The sequence below is a fragment of the Tamandua tetradactyla genome, chromosome 3, assembly GCF_023851605.1.
Source record: "Tamandua tetradactyla isolate mTamTet1 chromosome 3, mTamTet1.pri, whole genome shotgun sequence".
Lineage (NCBI taxonomy): Eukaryota > Metazoa > Chordata > Mammalia > Pilosa > Myrmecophagidae > Tamandua > Tamandua tetradactyla.
In genome coordinates this window covers 54299453-54323392 of record NC_135329.1, presented here as the reverse complement: position 1 = coordinate 54323392, position 23940 = coordinate 54299453, and the positions used below count along the sequence as shown (strand labels likewise).

Sequence of the window (23940 nt, the reverse complement as noted above, 5' to 3'; positions counted from 1 at the left end):
ACTCTCAGTGAAATCTTACTCACTTTTCTTATTAAACTATTTTAGAAGCAATCATTGGCAACCTCATGCTGGGCTGTTTATAAATTTGTGCTCGTTTCAGTACATTGGATTCATTTTAATAAGCTGCTTTCTGCCTTTGCATGACATTCATTTCTGGCTAATAAGTTCTAAGCTTATTTAATAAATTCACCAAACATGATGCTGTTTCAGAGTGTAGTTTTAAATACTTACCATGAAAGTGATGCAGTTACCTCAAGTTAATTTCAAATTATTTTCTTAGCTTTATTTTAGTCAGATAAGTTCTGATTTGTGTGCATTTTTAAGTTTATATTTAACAGTTAAACAAACTAACATCTTATGCATTCAATTTTCAATTTTCCATATTAGAAAATGTTTTTCTTATAAATTCTAATGTATGCTGAAATTGTTCATTGTTGACTTCTAACAGGTAAATTTCAAGTAAGAAAGAGTGGTAAACTCTAAAGTATTTTCATTTGAATTCTTTGTATTCTCAAAGTAAATAATTAGTTTTCGATTTACCTACTGAATTATTGAGCATACTTTTTTCTGTTTCCTTATCACCTTTGGTTCTGTTTCTTTTTATGAGGTTTCCATACAAAAATGGTTATTTTGGTTATTCAGGTTCACTTGGTTTCAAAATAATTTCATTATATGTAATGATTATTTTAGAAAAGACCTGACAGGCAGTAAATACCTCCTTATTCAAAGAAGCATATTATTGTACATCTTAATTTTTCTGAAATAAAATGTCTTACCATCAGTATGTACATTTAATGGAATAATAGCAATTAGCAAAGTGTTACTAAATTTGATGACACATCTTTAGTAGTGTTAAAGTCTAGGAAATGAGTATAAATGATAAATAGTGAGTCTAGGAAATGAGTATAAATGATAAATAGTGAAATATTTGGAGACCCTCAGGTTAAAACACTTCCCAATGGTCAATTAAGTCTTAAACATTTATTTATTTAAGTAATGAATTTTGTCATAAAGTTAATTCATAAACATGACTGATTTTTTTTTGTACTCGTTTTAAAATTTTGAATTCAGACGGGTCAAGGAATCAATACAAAAGCTTTGGTCAGTTTTTGCTTTCACAAAATGACTTGAGGTACTTATTAGTAATTTATTCCATGCATTGATAAAAGCCCAACTTGAAAAATAATCAAGAATATGATCATGGCTTTGATGGAATTACAAGGATTTTATGTTTGAGTGTGTACATATCCAGCTAGCTTTTCTTATAAAGTTTTTGAAAGTCATTCAGAGGTAATATATATATTCTACATAATTCCCAATGAGGGAGAAAATACTTCTTAATATAGTTAAAAAATGTAAAAGGTTTAAAGAGTCATGAAATAAAAATTGTTGTGTTTATGTTTCAAAGGAAAAAGGTAATAAATTTATTAACATATCTGTATTGCAGAATTCTCAGATTCTCCCTAGAAACAAGATACTTTTTGATATTTTGCATTTTTTTCCTTAAGCTAACAGAGTTAATTTGGTCCATGTCTATTATACTTGTCCTTTTTAGCACAATCGAAAATAGAGTTCTTTTGTGATTTAAAAAAAAACTTTACTTTAAAACAATCTTAGACTTAAAGGTGCAAAAATGGCATCCCCTTTATTTGTATTTCACCAGTTTCCCTGTTAAAGTCCTTTTTCTGGTCCAAGAGCCATCCAGTTGCATTTTGTTATTTCTTCTTAGTCTCCAATCTGTAACAGTTCCTCATTTTTTCCTTGTCTGTCATGACCTTAGTGAGCACTTCTGAAGAATACCAGCCTGTTATTTTATAGAATGTCCCTCAATTTGGGTTTGTCTGGTGTTTTCTCATGATTAGAAGGAGGTTATACATTTTTGGCAAGACTACCATGGATGTGTTTTATCGCCCTTCTCATGTGTCCTATCCGAGGGTTCACGATGTTCCTGTGTCTTTACTATTGGTAATGCAAACCTTAGTCACTTAGTAAGGGGTGTGTGCCAGGTTTCAGTGCTATAAAGTTCTTATTTTTCCCTTTGTAATTAAGAGGAATATCTTGGGAAAGATAATTTGAAACTATGCAAATACTGTGGTTTTGCTTAATCTTTTGTCCATTAATTGTAGCATCCATCAATGGACTTACATACAGCATGAATATTGTGGTGTTTGCCTAATGGTGATTTTCTATTTCTCTCTTTCCTTCTGCATTTATTAATGGGGATTCTGTAAGAAAAGCTGTCTTGTCTCCCTTGTTCATTTATTTATTCAGTTATTTATATCAGTGTGGACACATGGGTATTTGTTTTATTCTATGGGGTATATTCTAATAATGTCATTATTTTGTTGATCAAATTTTTCTTCTGTGATTTTTGAACCAAAAATACGTAAATAAATGTAAATCTATCCAGAGAAAGGTGACAGACTGAGGAATAAAAGCATTTGAAAGATAGAATTAAAGATCATTCAAAAGATATTATTTCACAATTAAGAGGAATGTAGTACCGATACGTGCTACAACATGGATAAACCTCAAAAAATTCTACTTAGTGAAAGAAGCCAATCACATACGCCACATGTTGTATGATTCCATTCATATGAAATAGAGATAGAAAATGGATGAATGGTTGCCAGGAATAGGAGAATGTGTTGGGGGAAATGGAAGGTGACTGCCAAAGGGTTGATGAAAATGTTCTAAAATGAATTGTGGTGATGGTGATGTACATTACTAAAAATCATTGATCTGCACACTTCAAATAAGAGTACATTGTGTGGTATGTGAAATATATCTCATTAAAGCTATTTTGAAAAGAAGAAGAAAGAAAAGAGGAAAAAAAGTGTGGCAAATAAAAATATAGAGAAAGTGTTTTAAATGTCTATAGTTGTTAGTGGATCATTAATACTTTGAATATTGGCAATGAGCATGCAGGCAGAAAATATAATTATGAATAGAAATTTATTTTGAATGTAAACCATCAGCATTTTTACAAGGAGGTGGTTCATACTGTGAAAATGCCTATTAAATGTTCAACTAAGTAGCAGGAATGACTTAAATGAAGGAAATATATCTGAAAGAAACTGCCAGGAGAAAATAGGTCATCAGTTCAAGGGAAAGGATGGTGTTTCCAGAAAGAAGGAACAATATTGATAAGTGCCAGGAAAAAAAAAGGACAGAAAAATGAATCCTCTTGATTGTTTTAAAGTAAAGTTTTATGTTATTATGAATATAGTGTCTTTCCACGTTTTGCTTAATTGTTATTTTCAGATATATCATCGTTTAACTTTTCATATATTTTAAAACTATTATAATGATTTCAATTATTTAGCAGTAAGTGGAGCCATATGTACAGATATTTTTTATTTCTTGCTACTTGAGCAATTGTAAACTAAGGGTATTGGAAGTGTATTCCTTAGAGGTAAGGGAATACTACTTTTCTAGTCCAGATATTAAACAATCAATTTGATCATTCTGGAAAAAATATATACCCTGGGTGAAAGTCATTGACTTTCAACGTGGCTCTAACTCTGTCAAATCACTAATATTATATCCCAAAGGACCTAATTTATATGCAAAAAGTGTTTTCTGCTTGTTTGATATTTGTAATTCATTACTATATCAAAAGGTAACTCTATTGATAAAATTGTGTTAGGTTATATAAAAAAGAGTAAAGTGATGTTGATAGGGAAAACAAATTTAAACAAGCCTAGTGAGTTTTCATTCTTTGCCCTTTCCAGTTCTGTAGCACATAAAAGAAATTTAAAGTGATATTTTAAATAAATGAGATATATGACCCTAATACGATCCTGCAATAATAAAATTAAATTAAATATGATAACTATTGAAAGACTAGTCTTTTGCTGTTAGAATTTTGAAGTAGTTGAACCTGGACTGTATGGCAAATTGTAAACTAATATTTAAGTAAAAATAAATAAAAATAAATGCGTTTGAAGCATTATGTTCTAGGCTATTGACTTCCAAACTTTTGTGGGCCTGTGTTATACTTATAAACTTACTAAGACTTCTTATTACCCCAGTGTCTGTTCAGTATAGTGTCATTCCTGAACCTTAGCTATATTTATAGGTAATAGAGATATATGATGTACACTATGTGTGTATATTTATATATCAACTAATATTAGAGTATTATGTTTTCGTGCTATGGATAGTGTTATCAACTAGCTAACAGGAAATTTGGGCTCTGTTATAATCTACTGTTGTCCTGATAGTGATAAAAGAGGCACTAGAAAATATTTATAAGTTTACACATCTTGGGGATATGATAAATATTATTTAACATTTTAAGGTTAGATTAAATAGTAAACAGGACAAATTGTTTGGAGCATTATCTTCTATATAATTTGGTGTGTCTTCTCTTTTATTGTGGTTATTGTTTCTATAACCTCTTCAAAAACAGACCATTGGAACAAAGAAAATAAGAAGTGATTTATTCTAAGACTTTGAAATCATAACTTTTGTAGATCTCAGGATCCATATCTGCAACTAAGGAGATTTATGTGTAATTGACTACAGGCAGATATTTCTTTACTGTGTCGCTACATTCAGAAAATACTTTTCTTCTAAACAAATACTAGGTTACTTATTATTTGAATTTTCGTTTGAATGAGAACAAGTTTTAATAGATTGTGTTTACCTTCACATGTATTAAGGAGTAGTAGTGTTGGTTAATATTTTCATGATTGTATAGACTTGTAAGGAGAACTTTTAGATTCCTTGGATAGAATATATGATCAAGATCTGAAAACTTCATGTGTTACAGACTGTGGAGTAGTCTGTACATACATATTAGAGCAGTTTAATTTAGTTATTTTTAAAATGTCATAGATTTTTTTTGTATTTTTATAATATAGGCATCATTAATTTTCCCCTTTGTTCCTTATTTTAAACCGCTGTCCTTCTACTTAGAAATGCCAGCACCCTTTTTTTCTTGAGCCTAGGCTGTACACATTTAAGATATTGGTCTAGACTTGGTTCATAGAATGTTCTATTCTGTCTTCTTAGAAAGTTGTTTTTGCTCAGGCTGTATCTCTGTAATAAAACTACTCATTAAGGTATAATAGTAGTTAAATCTTCTGTCCACTAATTGAAAGAATTTCCTTACCATAGTACAATCATTCGCTGTTTTTTCTTCATAGTATAACTTCATGGCTTTTTTCTGTCATGTGACCCCATATCTCCAGCATTAAATGCTATTCAAACATGTCTTTCCCCCCAACTTATCTAGGGATCAGGCCCTGCTGCAGGCCCAGTAATATCACTGATTTCAATGAATGTGGATGCAGTCTGTGAGAGGCTGAAACAGATAGAAGGACTGGACCAGAGTATGCTGCCCCAGTATTGCACAACAATCAAAAAGGTGATAACATATTTACATGCTGAACATAAAGATGACTAACTATAGAGATGGGTGCCGAAGACAGGATTTTGTGAAAAGTGTATATAGCTTATATTTAACTTCTCAAAAATGGGTTTTCTGTTGAAAGTGGCAATCTCTAAATGGAAACATCGTTCTTACTATTTTGTATTCTGAAATTCCCTAATTTTTTTGATAAGTAAAAGAAAATAAAGTAGCTATTTTGCAATGTTAATAAAAGGAAATGACTTAACATAAGTAAAAAATGCCTTGATGAAAACCCAGAGCTGTAAGGGATTTCACATTTATATAAAAAATAACTCATCTTTCCAAAGTGAAACAAAGAACATTTGAAAGTCTGTTCTTTTATGTTACATTTTCTTTAATTATAGTATTTATTGGTATGACTTAAGATTAGAGAAGAGAAACAAACAGTTTTGGAGTTGTTCATGATTTGGTGAGTAGATTTGGAAATCTTAAATATGAGTGTACTTTGTAATCATTAGTAATTCAGAATATTTCACATTTTGTTTGTATCTATGGTTTTTTTTGTTTTTACCCAGGCAAATATAAATGGCCGTGTATTAGCTCAGTGTAACATTGATGAACTGAAGAAAGAGATGAGTATGAATTTTGGAGACTGGCATCTTTTCAGAAGCACAGTAAGATGTTTATATTTATAAAAGTATTTACATTGTAAAAATCAGTGCCAGTAAAATTAGTACTGGTTTAAACTGTTTTTTTCTTGTTTTGAAAACCATTTAAACGCATTTATACTAATGTACAGCCCTTTGTTATGGGGAATATACACAGTAGCACTTGGCAACCTTTGCCTTTTGGGCATTTCACTCAGAAATTTGGGAGAGCACCTGCCAATTCTCCCTGCTATCACTCTAGTTGCATTGTTTTATTATAGTTGTTTGTAAGTAAAGTTTTAAACAAAATGATAAAAGTCAAATTATAGTATAGTGCTTATGTGTGTACATGTATGATGGATGTTAATGATGACTGCATTACTTATTTTAGTATCAACTGAAATAAAAGATAGGCTCATATCGTACTAATTCACTAGAAATTTACTTAAAGGAATTTTCTCATTTTCATGATAATTTTATAACGTTTTATTTTTCAAACTGTTTCTGAAGCTTCTAAAATGTGACTTGTTAGTGTGGATATTAATGCATTTTTTTCTTCTGTTAAGATCCTAGAAATGAGAAATGCAGAAAGCCAAGTGATCCCTGAAGACCCACGTTTACTTAATGAAAACAACAGCGGCTCAGTTCCTCATGGTGAAACTGGTCGTCATTCTTCACACAATGAGTTGCCTCACACAGAGCTTTCCAGTCAAACTCCCTACACACTAAACTTCAGCTTTGAAGAACTGAATACACTTGGCATAGATGAAGGTGCTCCACGTCACAGTAACTTAAGTTGGCAGGTATTTACTAAACTTTAATTTTTGTATGACTAAAGAATAAGGACAGTATTTAATTCACTGAGAAAATGTTGGTGCATCTACACAGTTGTTCTGAAAATACTTAAGGAGTACCCGAGTGAAGAGAATGGAGGACTCCCTGTTCTCATGGAAGTAAATTCATCTGGAGAGGGAGAGTCAATAAAAACAAAGAAAAAAGTATAATATTTCAGAAATTGGTAAGAACTGTGAAGGTAATAAAATAGGGCAGTGGTGCTGAGGGTATATAGAAACCAAGCTACTTTAATTAGGGTGATAAGAGAAAGTCAGTTTTTCACTTGCTCTTTTCCTGTTAAGTTTAATTCATTAATCATTGACTGTAATATATCTTTATTAGAAAACTTACCACATATCATTTTGAGCACCATAATTTGGTTTTCAGTACAGATACAGATTCTTCAGCTATTTTCATTTTTCCTATCTTTTGGATTTTTCAAAATACTTATTCATTTATTTAAAAGTAAACCTAAACTAATTACATATTGACATAAATAACATTTTATGAAAAATGACTATATTTTACAAAACAAAATTAGTGAGAATGGTATTGTTTTGCAAATCATGTGATGCCTAGTTTAACAGAAAACAACTAGATTCTTATATCTGTTTCTGTATTAAATTTATTACGAAATGCGGTATGTAGCATCTGGAAAACTTCCCTGCACATGTATGTGAAACGAGTATGAACAAATGACATCTTAATATCCTCATGTAAATTGTTTTGACCTCATTGATTGCCTGAAACCTGGACCCCAGGGACCCCAGGAACCCTTTCTGGTGTAGGGACCGCATTAATAGATGGTATTAATAGGTGACATTAATAGATGGTACTGTCCTTGCAATCTTAGATTGCAGAGGACCTTCTTAAAGAAGATAGAATGTTTTCTCCCTGCAAAAGACTCTTTGCCTTCTCCTACTTCTTCGTTTTATACTTTGCTCTTTCCCCTTCTTAAACTTCCTTGGCTCTTCCTCCCCCCCCCCCCCCCCCCCACCTCCCCACACACTTTCCCCTAATCTGTACTTATGCTCCTCATTTGTTAACCTTTCTGGGATCTTAAGCAATTCTAATCCTAAAACTTCATATTGTTAATGAAGTTTTTAAAAATATTTTATTTCTCTGTTTACTAAGGTCCCACTGTTGACCTCATGGCTTTTATTTTTGTTTGGGTCCTTTATTTTTCTATTACACTGTATTCTTTTTTAATTTCTTTCTTATTCCTTCCTTCCTTTCCTTCCTTCCTCCATTCTTCCCTTCCTCCTTCCTTTCCTCCCTTCCTCCCTTTTTCCTTCTTTTTTTTCCCCTTGTGTTTTGAGAACATTTTCTTCCACTGAATGAGATGTAATAGAAAATTCCCCACATACAAGTTGCAAAAAGTTTTGAAACATGCATTGAAGACTTGAGTATTTTGGTTTTTGAGCCGTCTCAATTCTCATCTTCTTTCTCTATTTTATCAGTGAAGGTGACTTTTGCTTAAATAAATAAAAGTTAAAATTTTGAAATTATATAATTCAAGCACTAATACTATTTGTTAATGCAACCTTTAATTATACTTTTAATATTAGCAATAAAATAGTGTTATAAAAATTTGTAGAAAGCTTCCTAATAACAGTGGAATTATTTATAATTTCACAGCTTTTGTGTGTATATCTGTATACGTTTCTTAAGCTGATGTTTATTGTGCCTAGTGTTTTGCTTACTTAGAAACTTAAATTATTTTTTTTCTGTCTTTACAGTCACAAGTTCGCAGAACCCCAAGTCTTTCAAGTCTCAATTCCCAGGATTCCAGTATTGAAATTTCAAAGCTTACTGATAAGGTGCAGGCTGAGTATAGAGATGCCTATAGAGAATATATTGCTCAGATGTCTCAGTTAGAGGGGGGGACAGGTTCTGCAACAATCAGTGGCAGATCTTCTCCACATAGCGCTTATTATATAGGCCAAAGTTCATCCGGGGGCTCCATTCATTCTAATTTAGAACAAGAAAAAGGGAAGGATAGTGAACCAAAGCAAGATGATGGAAGGAAGTCGTTTTTAATGAAGAGGGGAGATGTTATAGATTACTCTTCATCAGGTGTTTCCACTAATGATGCCTCACCCCTGGATCCTATCACTGAAGAAGATGAAAAGTCTGATCAGTCTGGTAGTAAGCTTCTCCCTGGTAAGAAATCCTCAGAAAGGCCAAGTCTCTTCCAGACAGATTTAAAGCTTAAGGGAGGTGGACTGCGCTATCAAAAACTTCCAAGTGATGAAGATGAATCTGGGACAGAAGAATCAGATAATACTCCCTTGCTCAAAGATGATAGAGATAAAAAAGCTGAAGGGAAAATAGAGAGAGTGTCAAAATCTCCAGAACACAGTGCTGAACCTATTAGAACCTTTATTAAAGCAAAAGAGTATTTATCAGATGCACTCCTTGACAAAAAGGATTCTTCCGATTCAGGAGTGAGGTCCAATGAAAGTTCTCCCAATCACTCCCTTCACAATGAAGCAGCCGATGATTCCCAGCTTGAAAAGGCAAATCTCATAGAGCTTGAAGATGATAGCCACAGTGGAAAACGGGGAATACCCCATAGCTTGAGTAGCCTTCAAGATCCAATTATAGCTCGCATGTCCATTTGTTCAGAAGACAAGAAAAGCCCTTCTGAGTGCAGCTTGCTAGCCAGCAGTCCTGAAGAGAACTGGCCACCATGCCAGAAAGCCTACAATCTCAATCGAACACCTAGCACCGTGACTCTGAACAACAACAATGCTCCGGCCAATAGAGCCAACCAAAATTTCGATGAAATGGAAGGAATTAGGGATACCTCACAAGTCATTTTGAGGCCTAGTTCCAGTTCCAACCCAACTGCCATTCAGAATGAAAATCTAAAAAGTATGACACATAAACGAAGCCAACGTTCAGGCTACACAGCACTCTCAAAAGATTCTTCAGAGCTTCATGCAGTAGCCTCTTCTGATAATACAGGTTTTGGAGAAGAAAGAGAAAGCATCCTTTAAGGAAAACAAGCAAAAAGTACAGCAGTTTTAGTATACTCCGTGACAAAATTTTCCTGAGTTTTATAGTGAATCCATTCATGTGCAAATTTAAGTAAATCCTTAGTAAAGAGAGAGACATAGGCTATATAACAGAGTATAAGAACTCGTGATTCATCAGCTCCCATTGTCTTTGTAATTAGAAGCTTAAAAACTTACTGCTATCATAACATCTTTCTCATTGGTGCATACACCCATAAAACTTTTTGAGAAGAAATCTGAGTATAAAGATAGGTCAGAAATATTTTACTAAATTTAAAGAGCTTAATTTACCAAAGAAAATAACTGGAGAACCCTTTTGTAGGACATTCATTCACTAAATAGTTGAAGGTCTACTATGTAGAAAACATGATATTAAATAAACCAGAAGCAAATTTTGTCCTTAAGGGGTTTATCTATTTAGATAAGAATTTATTTACAGATCGTGAGTGGTTCAGAGACTAAAAGTAAATGCTCAATAAATTGAGAACCATTGCTCTATATACTAGACATATTGCTAATCAGAGTGGCTTTAAATTTTAAGTAGAAAATGTGTAATGAAGAGGACTTTCAAAGATGGTAAGAAAGTGAACCAACAATCCCCAAAGTGGAGACCCATTAACTTTGGGCCATTATGAGTGACCTGGGGAGAGAGGCCAGTAACTTCCATATTACGCGATGCATTCTCAGAAACTCAGACTTGGCTTCACACATCCTCTGTTTGTGCCCGAGAACTCATCCTGGTCTGCTCTTTGCCCAACTTTTTTTTAGTGAGTTGTTAATGGAGGAAGGAAAAAAGCATGAATTCTTTCTCTGGAGAGTCAGGGAGACATGGGTAATAATAGGCGCTAATATATGTGGAATGAATAAATGGGAAATAATGACATCAAAAGATCAAAGGCAATTTAAGGAACTATTTAGGTAAAACTAAATCATTACTTTCTATGCCAAGGTATAGAAATCAGCATGTTTTTTGGGGTGGGAAGTAATAAAAGGAAATACTTTAAGGTTGAAAACGTGACAAAACAAACTTAAAAAGATAACTGGCATGACTACGAAACTCTTTACTTCCCATTTATTAGCAGAAGTAAGAGGATGATTACTTTTAAGTATTATGTGAACTAGAAATGTCCCCTGTCATCATGCAGTGAAAATGTTGTGTCTCTTTTAACATAGCTTACTTACACAGAATTAATTCTGGCAGTTTATCATGAGTCACAGATAGAAAGAATTGTAGATGTGTGATTATCTAAATTTAGTGTTACATTTTTGGTGTTTATCACTAATGAATTTCTATTAATATACTGAATAAATTGTTTATTTGACCAGTCATTGCACTAAATAGTTGCTCTCTTTTATTTCATCGCCTTGATGTTAAAGTTTAACATTTCGTAAAGTGTTTATTTTGCATGACCTTTAACAAGTATTTTAGCCAATTTTTTTAAAAGGCAGGATGTTATTAACATTATACATTGAAATATTGACATTTTAGCATTCATGGTGTCTATTAGTTCATATAATTAGTAATTATTTCAGAGTCAATATTTTGTTCCTTTTCAGATGAGTAGAAGCAACTTAATATTGTAGTACATTCTCTGTGCTATTTGTGAAATTAATACTGGAGTGTTAAGTGTACAAATAGATTCTGAAAATAAAAAAAAAATTGGCATGCTGTTCTGACTCATGAATTTTTATTCACAACAGTGATGATTCACATTTTGATTAAAAATAAAAAGGAATTTGTGTGTTTGTATTTGTCATGCGTCTAAAGTTTGTTAAAGACATTTGGGCTTTTGTAGCAGGCATCCAGTGTCAGGACCCTAACTGTTCTGAACTGTTCCCACTAGTCTTTTTGAAAGAACATAGCTCTTAAGTCCCAGAGCCTATATGGTGCTATGTGAAAAAATAGTGCCCAACAGCACAAGTCTATACAGAACATTTCCGTAGCTACAAGAAGTATTTTATCTAGGTCCTAAGATGATATAAATTTTTATGTGTATATTCTGCTTTTTCTTACCAGTATAGAAATTGACAAACCAGATGGATTATTGAGTCACACCATCACCCCTTTGAATCTATGTATGTGTGTATGTCTATTTTTAATACACAGCTCAATCGGATTCTCTTATATGCAACTCTGTTTCAAGCTGGATGAAAATAGATAGAAAAGAAAATTGCTGCTCTGATCTTGAAAATCTCTTAGACTCTGCATCATTTAGAGTCTTACCATATCTTATAAATCATTTTCAGGTTTAAGCCAGGGATAGTTCTGTTATGGTAGCATAATGTTAAACCAGATCCATCCACCTAGACAAGATGGAGTGGTACCTATGGACTGTAGTCTTCCTGTAAGAGAAGACTAGAAATGAAAAGAAGCTGATATTTCTCAATATTTCTTTCATAGTGCTGGATGTTTAAGACCCAGCTTTCATATTCTGGGAAATTTAAGCATTCATAACTAAACCAACATTTTCAATATTAACAGAAACACTTGTCTTTGTGTAATATTTTACTTTTGTGAGGGGCTAAAATAATTTTAATTGCCTAGTCAGATAATTTTAGAAATTTATTTGCTTAAGTTCTCATTTTAAGTTGAGAACTCGTTAGATCATTTGCATGTTATAGTGCTGCCATAAATATATTGTAATCATGATTTTTTTGTCTTACAAATACTAACTACTAGTAAATTTTTTTGAATGAAATGAAATCCTTTTTTCTTCTGACTAAAACACTAAATTCAAAAAGTTTTAAGACCACATAATTTTTGGTTATACCAGGAATTCTCAGCCTATTTAGAAGTATCCCAGAGTTTAAAAATGACACTGGCTAACTACTTAGTAAATCAGCCTAACTACCAGGAAAAAAATAAACTAAAAGGCATTGTTCCCCTTTACCTTATGGACAAGTGATATTGAGAGAATAAGCAGGGAAAAGGGAAGGTGCAATAAAATTAATTTCTTTGGAAAACTCTGGATTATTCAGTGGCCCCTAAATGTCTAGGTCTCTTTATTCCCCCACCTTCTCTTCTAGTCTTACTTTGACATTTAGCAAAAGGGAAGAAACAGGGGTGGGGATACTTTTTGGCTTGGATGTAGAGGTGGGTGTTAAGGTGGACCTGAGCGGACTAATCTGAAATGATTGAGTTTTTAATCTGGTTGTGTTATATCCAACCCTTCCCTACCTCAGATTTTTAAGATAGGCCATAATTATACAAATGAATTGAAACTAAAAATGTGTAACAGTGAGCCAGGCCTGGATGGTCTTTTAATGGCTTATCATTTTGGCAAAGGTTGAGAATCCCTGGTTGAGACTGAGTAAGGAAAAAGAGAATTTTAAATCTTACATAATTTTAAACCCTTTCATGCCTAGGAAGAAAATGCTGCCTTTGAGATAGATAGCCCTTCAGAAGATCCAATTTAAACTAAGGTATGTGAAAAATTAGTTTTCAGAGTCACTTCATTTTAAGATAGTATTGAAAACTTCTCATCAATTAGAGAATTTACATTTTTACCACTTTAAGAAATAAAGTTAAGTAAGAAACATCTAAAATGCTTGCTAAGAAATTAAGCATTGCACCTAGAGGGTCAAAGCTTTTTAAGTAAAATTACCAGCAAACCAGAACCTTGGTTAACGCCATCATTAGCCTGTTGTGCCACAGATCTGTGCTATGGGTGAAATATTTCATACAAGGCCTTTCTGGAACTTTGAGCAGTAAAACTTCTTAAATAGACCCTAGGTGGCTATAGGAAAAAGTACTATTCCGAATTTATAGTACAGTGAGGCATTTTGGAAAATCAAGAATTTATAAAAATAAAAGGATAAGTCAGTAAGGAAGAATATTTACAAACTGTTAGTAGGATATTTTTTAAAGTCGACAAAATGCCAATGATTTGACCTAACCTGAGTGAAGGCCAACCTAAATTGGCAAACTACACATATGTCCTTAATTTTCTTAAGTTAAATATGCTTTTGATAGTGTTATTTATAATAGTGATAGGTATTAGGAGCTCTTTTTGAACTTTGTTGGGATTTATGAAACTTGAAATACCATATCAAACTGAATTATTAGAACTTGAATAAGTGAAATTTTTCTTTAAAAATAAATATGGAACTATATTTCATATTATTCAAATTAGGAAGTTTTTTTAAAATAAGGCAGTGTTGATTATCTATTATCATTTTCTAATTTTAACATATTTTGTACTTATTTACCTCATTTCTTTCAAGGCAATAAGGGCCCTAAATCATAGTGCCCTGCACATAAAGCCAAGCAACGTTGCTTTCTCATTTCTACTGACAATTGGGTTATTTGCTCACAGTTGGCTTCCTCATCAAATGTAAGGGGGTAAAGAAGATACTGCTTACTCAGTAATCCTGCTATCCAGTTGATTGGAGAGGAGAGATTTCTTTATTTATGTCAATTTTCTTTGTTCTCAGTAATTGTAGAATTTAAATTAGTTTTAGTGAAGTGTTCCTTTTATGAAATTTTAGGGAAAAGCCAAAATGTATAGAAAAAGCATGTAAATAAGCTCAACATAACCTGACATTTCATAACTTAGCATCTTGATTGGGTATGTAATAAAAAGATAAATTATGTTAAAAATTGTCATAGTTCCTGACACTTCTTTAGCTGTTTCTGAGAATTTGTAGACTGCATATTGTTATACTTCATACAAATTAAACTTTTTGTGTTTATAAATAATTTTCTTCTTGATGTCTTTGTTTCTTACCTCCCTTTCCATTATCTGCCCGAGTTCTTTGCACTCTTTTTGCATCTTAATTTTTTTTAGGTTAACAATGTACTCATCCTATTTTACCATAAGACGTTCCATAGAGTATTAGAATGGGAAAGAACATCAAGACAGCTTTTAGAACAAATCCCAAATTTCAGATAACCAGTTGACGTTCAAAAACCTCTTGTTAAATGAGTTACAAGGGCCAACCTGGCCGTCTGCCCACAAAAAAATTAGTGTGGCCTACACAGTGCTTTAAAAATACTGAACTTGAATGCCTTTACACAGTGCTTTTGCCTAATAGTTCCTGACAGGCCCCACCCTTTCTATCACCTTATATCTACCCTTACATGACAAATCTGACCCCGGTAAGTTTTTCTATTGCTGACTCCTGAAATCTTTCAAGACATAGTAGCATGCCTTGCTAAATACTCCCAGAAGAGGAGATCTATAGCTCATCCTGATAAGCTGTATCATTTTAAAGTGCTAGGCTGTATGTTCTCCATGGATGTATTTTAAAATCCTTTTGTGTACTTTAAACCCTTAGTTTAGTCCTTTTGTGGAGATGCCCATCTTGTAAATTAATATGTTTAGAATCAAATTAAAATGGCCCAACTCTAAATTTTACTTTAGGATGTTGAAAATATTTTCTAGTATAATTTAGCTATGGTAAATCTGTTTTCTCTGAGCCCCAATTTAGGATTTATAACTATAATGAGGATATTTAACAACAGGACCATCCCAGAAAATCTAATATGCAGGTGTTCTAGTTTGCTAGCTGCTGGAATGCAACATACCAGAGACAGATTGGCTTTTGATAAAAGGGGATTTACTTTGTTAGTTCTTCAGAGGAAAGGCAGCTAACTTCCCACTGAGGTTCTTTCGTACGTGGAAGGCACAGGATGGTCTCTGCTGGTCTTTTCTCCAGGCCCGTGGGTTCCAAAAACTTTCCCCAGGGTGACTTCTTTCTGCATCTCCAAAGGCCTGGGCTGAGCTGCAAGTACTGAGGTGAGGAATGCCCAGCTGCTTAGGCTGTGCTACATTGCGCTCTCTCATTTAAGCACCAGTCAATTAAGTCAAACGTCACTCATTGCAGCAGACACGCCTCCTAGCAGACTGCAGATGTAATGTAGCAACAGATGAGGTTTCATGTACCATTGGTTTATATCCGCAGCAACAAGACTAGGTATGCTCACCTGGCCAAGTTGACAACTGAATCCAACTAACACAGCAGGTGTACCGTATCTATAGCCCAGGTTTTTTGTTTATTTTTTAACTTTTTTTAATTGTGTAATATAACATATATACAAAACAAAGAAAGAAAAGACCAGTAGTTTTCAAAGTACTCTTCAACAAGTAGTTACAGGACAGATCCCAGAGTTTGTCATGGGCTACCATACCATCATCTCAGATTTTTCTCTCTAACTTTTCCAGAAAATAGGAGGCTAGGAGGAATAAGTATTTTTTTTTATCATTGTAATCAACTTTTTTTCATGCAGAAATAACATAAATACAAAAAAGTAATGAATTTCAAAGCATAGCACAACAATTAGTTGTAGAACAGACCTCAGAGTTTGGCATGGGTTACAATTCCACAATGTTAGGTCTTTACTTCTAGCTGCTTTAAGATACTGGAGACCAAAAGAAACATCAATTTAGTGTCTCAGGAATCATATTCATTTGTTAAACTCAACCTCTGTATAATTCCACCATCACCCGTGATCTTTCTGTCCCACTCTCCACGGGTATTTGGGCTATGGCTATTCTAACTCTTTCCTGTTGGAAGGGGCTGTCAACAACATGGGGTAGGGAGATGAAAGTAGCCGATGTTCTGGTTTCAGGTCTTATCTGGTCCATGGACCCTTCTGGAGGTTGTAGGTTTCTGGAAAGTTACCCTAGTGCATGGAACCTTTGTAGAATCTTATATATTGCCCTGGGTGTTCTTTAGGGTTGGCTGAAATGGTTTTGGTTGGAGTTTGGCAAATTATGATAGGTAGCAATGTCTAACTGAAGCTTGCATAAAAGTGACCTCTAGAGTAGCCTCTCGATTCTATTTGATCTCTCTCAGCCACTGATGCTTTATTAGTTACACTTCTCTTCCCCATTTTGGTCAAGATGGCATTGCTGATCCCACGGTGCCAGAGCAGGACTCATCCCTGGAGGTGATCTCCCACACCACCAGGGAAACTTTCACCCTTGAGTGTCATGTCTCATGTAGTGGGAAGGGCAATGATTTCACTTAAAGAGTTGGACTTAGATAGAGTGAGGCCACATCTGAGCAACAAAAGAGGTCCTCCAGAAGTAACTCTTAGGCATATCTATAGGTAGGCTAAGCTTCTCTGCTACCTATATAGGCTTCACAAGACTAAGCCTCAAGATCAAGGTATAGCCCAGTTTTTAACCTTTCTTCTAGTAATGTTATTATTTTCAATGACCACCTCTAATTGCTCTCTATCATTCCTTATCTGAGGTATACTACTCTGGTAAGTTTGATCTTGAATAAGCATGTAACTGAACTTAGTTTGTTCAATACCTCTGTTACACTGGAATTCTGTGCTGAATATTTTATATATGGGTGGGTCATTTTATGTTCTTTGAAAATATCTTTATTATATTCTGTAAAAGGAGGTCATCACTGTAACAACTATCCCCAAATTTCATTGACTTAAAATATTTGAAATGTACTTGTTCATGTAACAACAGTTCAGTGTTACCTAAATCACAAAAAGACTCAGGGACTCGGGCTCCTTCCTTTTGTGGCCCCACCATCTCAGGCTTTAGAGTCCTTGGCCTGAGTCTCTGCAGCCAGTCAGTACACAAGGGAAATTTCCATTGGCCAGGCCTGTGAGTGGTGAATATATAATTGTCATTTGCATTCCAGTGGCTATGATGAACTGCAAGGAAAGCCGGGAAATTAGGGTTAACTGTACACTCTGAAAGAATTGGAAATAGAGTTTGGCGAGCACTAGCAGTCTTTGCCACTTATATACTTGACAAAGATTTTCATTTGCAGATTAAACATTATGACTCAACTTGTTTTAAATTAATTCTTAGTTCATTTTGTTGACATCTCTTTTAAAGTTTACTTTATGTGCAGTTTACATTTTGACAGAGAAGTCTGTTAAAATCATACACTTAACCTAGAAGATGGGCCTTAGGAAAGGTAGTTTTCAATACACTGGTTTTTTCCATATGTCTAAGAAACTTAAATTTCTAATGTGGAGCCAGCTTCAGGGAGAATTAAGCAGGGTAAGAATGGGGAAAAGAAAAAAAATTCACTTCTCCAGAATCCTTTTTATCCAGAGAACTCTCAGACTATCACACCCACCCAGAATCTGCCTGATTTTTATGATTTTACTGTAAATATTTAAAATACAGATTTTTTGTTGCTTCCAGTTCTGTAGACTTTTTTGGCCTGGGAACACTGGCAACAGAGATTCTTGATGCATCTCTGTACTGGCAGATGTGACAGGCCGTGGTTCAGGAGGTCCCCACTCACAGTCGATACCCTTATCCATGTCAGAAGCTGGGATTGGTAGTTGATGAGAAGCTAAAACCTCTTCCAGTGGTCACTTCTATCCTAGAAATATAGCTCCCCCCTTAGGAGCCAGTGAGAGAATTAGACTTCATATCTGCAATTTTGTTTTTAAACAAATTCTTCTGCAATCTAACTCTACTGACCACTTCCCAGTTTCCATATCAGTATTTCATGAATTCTAAGATGAGTATTTTTTCACATTTTAAATGTGTCTGAAATTCAAGTGTGTTATAACTGATAGAATCACTGGCAACATGTTTTCCTTTCTTTTTTGATTCTTAAAATAATGATACACCCTACAATTAATGGTGTTTTGCTTAGATTTGACAAATTATGACAATTTGAAATATATGCCATGTTCCTTTTGAGTTGTATCTTTAGCAATATTAATGTACTGGTGATGATTTATATTCAACAGATACCAAAACCACCAACATTTATATTGAATATTTGTTCTATCGTTATTCCCCCTCTTGTATTCATTTGGATACTTAAAGTATTTTATGCATTTGTTGTAATAAAGATAACTTAATTTATTGAACAACCATGCGCCTGACAATGTTCTAAGACTTCTGCATGTATTGACAAATGTAATCCTCACAATAACCTTATGAAGTAATTAATATTTTCCTCAATTTATGAGTGAGAAACTGAGACACAGCGAAGAAGTGGAGAGCTGGAATTCAAGCCCAGGCAATCTGGCTCTAGAATGCCTACTCTTTTTTGTTTTTTTTTAAACTTTTTTTTTAATTGTATAATATAACGTATATACAAAGCAAAGAAAGAAAAAAGCAATAGTTTTCAAAGCACTCTTCAACAAGTACTTACAGAACAGATCCCATTTTGTCATGGGCTACCATACCATCATCTCAGATTTTTTCTTCTAATTGCTCCAGAACATTGGAGGCTAGAAGGAATAAATATTTTTATCATTATAATCGAACTTGTATGTGTGTGAAAAATAACATATATACAAAAAAGCAATAAATTTCAAAGCATAGCACAACAATTAGTTGTATAACAGAATTCAGAGCTTGGTATGGGTTACAATTCCACAATTTTAGGTTTTCAGTTCTAGCTGCTCTAAGATTTTGGAGGCTAAAAGAAATATCAATATGATTCAGCAACCATACTGTTAAACCTTACCTTCTTTGTATGACTGCACCATCACCTTTGATCTTTCTCCCACTGTTTAAGTGGATATTTGGGCTATGCCCATTCTAACATTTTCATGTTGGAAGGGGCTGTCGATAATAAGGAGTAGGGAGATGGAAGTAGTTGATGTTCTGGAGAGGCTGGGCCCTTTAGGTTTCAGGACTTATCTCGTCCAGGGACCCATTTGGAGGTTATAAGTTTCTGGAAAGTTGCCCTACTGCATGGAACCTTTGTAGAATCTTATATATTGCCCTAGGTGTTCTTTAGGATTGGCTAGAATGGTTTTGATTGGTGTTTGGCAAGTTATGATAGGTAGCAATGTCTAACTGAAGTTTGCGTAAGAGTGACATCCAGAGTAGCCTCTCAACTCTATTTGAACTCTTAGCAACTGAAATCTTATTTGTTATACTTCTTTTCCCCCATTTTGTCAGGATGCAGAATGCCCACTCTTGATATTTCATTTATCTTTATTATTCTTTAGCCGGTTAGGAATGAGCCAGTTCTCATATTTTTCCAAGATGTATTTAATTTTCGTTTTGTTTGCTGTATCATCATCATTGTCATTGTCCACTTGCTTTAAAATAGGGTTTGGGGCCTCTCAAAGGGCTGTTTGTTTTAGAAATGTAAATTAAATCTATACTTGTGTGAAATATATTTATGGAGGAAAAATATTGTTTTTTAATATCTACTATGATTCTTTGCTCTTACTAATTATCTTGGAATAATTTGAAACAATGTTCTTTTTTAAAATTTAAAACCTACTGACATTTTTTCATGGATATTATCTTGTTACTATTCCATGGATTAGACCACTATATTAAAATTTGTACATATATAATATATTCATTTTATTTGCAGTCTTATTGTTATATGATTTTTTATAGTTGCCATTTTATATGTTTGTCATTGTCAGTATTTTGTTAGATAATAATCCTAAATATCATTATATATATTTTTCTTTATATTCTATTATTGAACAGTATTATGCTTAATAAATGTTAATAGGTAAGTAATATATGCCTATTTTAAAAATCATTACTGCAGTAGAGTTTTTTTTGATTATTCGGGTTAATGTCTCCCTTCTTTTTCCTTTCATAATGACAAACCAGTCACTGGTTTCAAAACCAAGAAACAAATAAACACATCAATAATATTGGATATGCACTGGATGAGCTGAGCTGGTGACTAACATGTTTTATGTAATCATATGCCTAATAATTTGAGTGCATATTATGAACCAGATACTGTTCTAAGTACTTTACATAGATTAACTATTAAATCCTAATAACCATATAAAGTAATTTTATTAGTTTACAGGTTTTTACAGATGAGGAGACTTGACACAGAAAAGTTATGGCTTGTTACATAACAGTGATGCATTTGACCTTTCTTAACTGTCCTCTGAAACATTATTATTGTACTTTATTATTGAGAAAACTGACAATTGGAAAATTTGGTACTCATCTTCCCCTCATGGTCACCCAACTAGTAAACAACAAAACAAGCTCTACTTTTCTGACTCCAAATCTGATGATTTTTCTACTATTCACCACACTGCTTTCTTACCCCCAGTGTCCATCACTCTCTCCTACTTGTGTTTGTGTGCTTCTTTTTTCCACATTCCACTGTTAAATAAAAGGTTAGGAAGAGTGTTAAACATACCTGAGTTTTCCTGCTCAGCTGAATCAATCCCACGTATTCCACAGAAGCTCTTACTTCCTCCTCCTTCATCTCTCCCCAGACCGTAGTGGCTTCAAGGTTAGGCAGTAAAGGAGTCCAGATCTGCAGGTGACCCTGAACCAATGAGCTCATTTGACTTTTTAAATTCTGGTATATCTCAAAATGAATTCATCTATCTGGCTGTGTCATTCTCACTGACTAAATCTCCAAACTAAACTATTTGGTATAAACCTAACCAATTTGAAATATTTAACTGGTGCATTGTCTGAAATTCAGTTTCAAGATAGTAAATTAAACTCAAACTTTCTCCTCTTCTCCAAATCTCTTTGAAATTACCAAAGATATAATACTTAAATTGTTCTTAAGTATGTAAAGTTAGATGTAGGGATGTAGTTATAAATGGACTATGATCTCTGACCATAGGGAGCAGGTGAGATTAGATTAATGGAGAAGAGGGACAGTGACTAGTAGCCCAAGATGCAGCATGGCACAGGAGGCTCTCCCTGAGTCGAGCTCAGACTGGGAATGGAAGCAAGCTTAGGGGTCTGCAGGAGGCAAGCTGAAGGACTTGAACTATGTCAGTGTTCCTCCCCATGGATCAGCTGCCTGTGACTGGGGAATGTGGACAGTTTGGTTGGACAATTTTCTTTGACTGCTTTAACTGGACTGATGAGATATGCCCACCTGCCAAAGGAAAATGAGATCTTCTTTGAAGGAAAAGTACATGCTCTAGATCCTCTACAGTGTTTTATATACAATGTCAACATTCAATACAAATTACCAGGCATGGCAAGAAATAGGGCCAAAACCAAGATAGTAAATAAAAAATGAGAATAGGCCCACAAATGATCCAGATACTGAGTCACCAGTCAGACTTTAAAATAACTATAAATAATATGTTTAAGAAAACGGCAGAAAAGGAGAATTTCTATTTAAAAAAAAAACTGATCTCTATAAGGAAAATATAATTAACAAGTGAAATTACGAGTTACATAAGCATAGTAGTAGATTAGACAGAGCAGAAGAGAGGATTAGGGAACTGAAAATTTAGATTATTAGAATATATCCACATTAAAGTATACAGAGGGTAAAAAAGAATGGGAAATAGATAAAGAATAAGATATATGGGACATGGTATAAAGAATAAACTGTGTGTAGCTGTGATACCAGAAGGAGAGGAGAGCAAGAACAAGAAAGAGGCAATATTTTATTAAATACTGGAGGAAAATTTCCCCAAACTGTTGAATGACATTAATTCTAAAACTCAAGAAACATTAAAAATCCCAAGTAGGGAAAATGCAAATAAAATCACACCTTGGTCTATCATATAAAATTGCTAAAAGTAAAATATAAAATTTTAATGTAGCAGAAAAAAAAGATACATTCAAGAGAGCAGCAACTTTGAATGTTTTTTGCTATTCAACAGGAATAATGGAAGTGAGAAGACAATAGGTTGACATCTTTAACATGTTAGGGAAAACGCCGACCTAAAATTCTTTAACAATCAAGACATCTTCAAAAATTAAGGCTAAATAGAAATGATTTCAGACAAAACTTGAATTTATCACAGGAGACTTGCACTAAAAGAACTACTAAAAGGAGTTCTCCCAACAGAAAAAAAAGCTGGTCCCAGATGGAACACTGTAATGAGGGAAGGAATGAAGCGCAACCAGAAAAGGTTAATATGTGAATAAACCTAAATGAATATTGGTTCTTAAGACAATAATAATAATGCTTTGCCATCAAAATACAATGTAACTACAGTGCAAATGGCAAGAGGCAGGGTAAAAGGAGTTGCAGTGTTTCTGAATACGAGATAAATATATTGTAAAAGTCAATTGTGGGTGGGCCACAGTGGCTCAGAGGCAGAGTTCTCACTTACCATGCAGGAGACCTGGGTTCATTTCCCAATGCCTGCCCATGTAAAAAAAAAAGAAAAAAGTCAATTGTATTATATATATATTAGCAAGTAACAAAATTAGGAAAGGAAAAGTTTAAATAGCATGAAATACCGAGGGCGAATATAATGAAGGAAATGCAAAAGCTGTCCACTAAATCTTATAAACAATTCCCAGAGAAAGAAGACCTACATTAAATGGAGGGATATACCAGGTGGAAGACATAATATTGCGAAGATGTCAAGCCTTCTCAAATTGATGTATAAATTTGATGCAATACAATTCAAATGCCAGCAGGACTTTTTATGGAAATAGACAAACAGATATTAAACTGTGTATGGAAATGCAAAGGACCACCATCAACAAATACAATATCAAAGAAGAAAAAATTGAAATATTTTCACTACCAGATACGAAGACATACTATTAGTTACAGTAATTAAAATAGTATAGCATTGGTGCTAGAATAGACACATAAATCAGTGGAATGAAATAGGAAGTTCAAAAACCAACCTACACATATACAATTGCCTGATTTATGATAAAGACTCCAGTGCAATTCAGTTCGAAAGAGATGAATACTCATACTAAGAAATAGGATAATAGTCTGATTTAGTCAGAAATAACACAAGGATGTCCACTAGTCACACTATGATTTAACTTAACTTTGAGGATTCCAGCCAATGGAATTACAGAAGAGAAGAGTATCAGATGTGAAAACAGAAAGGAGGAAGTAAGATTATCATGATTTGTCAATGATTATTTGCTTAGATATAATTAACTGATAAAAATTTAAAACACAAAAGAGAGCACGGTAAAATGATTAGGTGTAAAATTAATGTAAAAAATCAATCACTTTTCTTTAAACTCAATGCTGATATATAAAAAAATAGTGAAGGTGACTATACTTTAAAACTCTGAAAGACCTGAAGCAGTTGTAGATGTGCAGGCTATACATACTTGACCTTCATCATCAGAATGTCATCCTGGTCCCCAAATTTGTCCCTAAGGACATAGGGAGCCTCCTGTGGGCACCAAATGGAAAAGGGCCACAGAATCAACACGTGACCCAAATAATA

General features: G+C 33.8%; 1 protein-coding gene and 1 long non-coding RNA gene across 13 annotated transcripts in view; one reads left to right on the top strand and one right to left on the bottom strand.

The window, feature by feature from the left end:
* KIDINS220 (kinase D interacting substrate 220) overlaps positions 1-14559 on the top strand; it is a 156513-nt gene extending 141954 nt beyond the window's left edge. For 6 of the 11 annotated variants that reach the window (XM_077153128.1, XM_077153124.1, XM_077153122.1 and 3 more), the window contains 4 exons: positions 5243-5374; positions 5935-6033; positions 6573-6809; positions 8580-11821. In XM_077153128.1, the coding sequence (XP_077009243.1) occupies positions 5243-5374; positions 5935-6033; positions 6573-6809; positions 8580-9842 (1731 nt within the window). In that variant the 3' untranslated portion in view covers positions 9843-11821. Of the gene's footprint in view, positions 1-5242; positions 5375-5934; positions 6034-6572; positions 6810-8579; positions 11823-13226; positions 13284-14084 lie in introns of those variants that run through there. The other 5 variants (XM_077153119.1, XM_077153121.1, XM_077153126.1 and 2 more) reach the window with 3 other exon arrangements.
* Positions 14560-17205: 2646 nt separating this feature from the next.
* LOC143677299 (uncharacterized) lies at positions 17206-21841 on the bottom strand. 2 transcript variants are annotated; one of them, XR_013172500.1, is made up of 3 exons: positions 20946-21841; positions 18957-19035; positions 17206-18189 (listed from the first exon to the last, which is right to left on the bottom strand). It is a non-coding gene; the product is annotated as an uncharacterized LOC143677299 (long non-coding RNA). The 2 variants fall into 2 exon arrangements; XR_013172499.1 differs by having other exon boundaries at positions 17206-17484.
* Positions 21842-23940: the final 2099 nt, after the last annotated feature.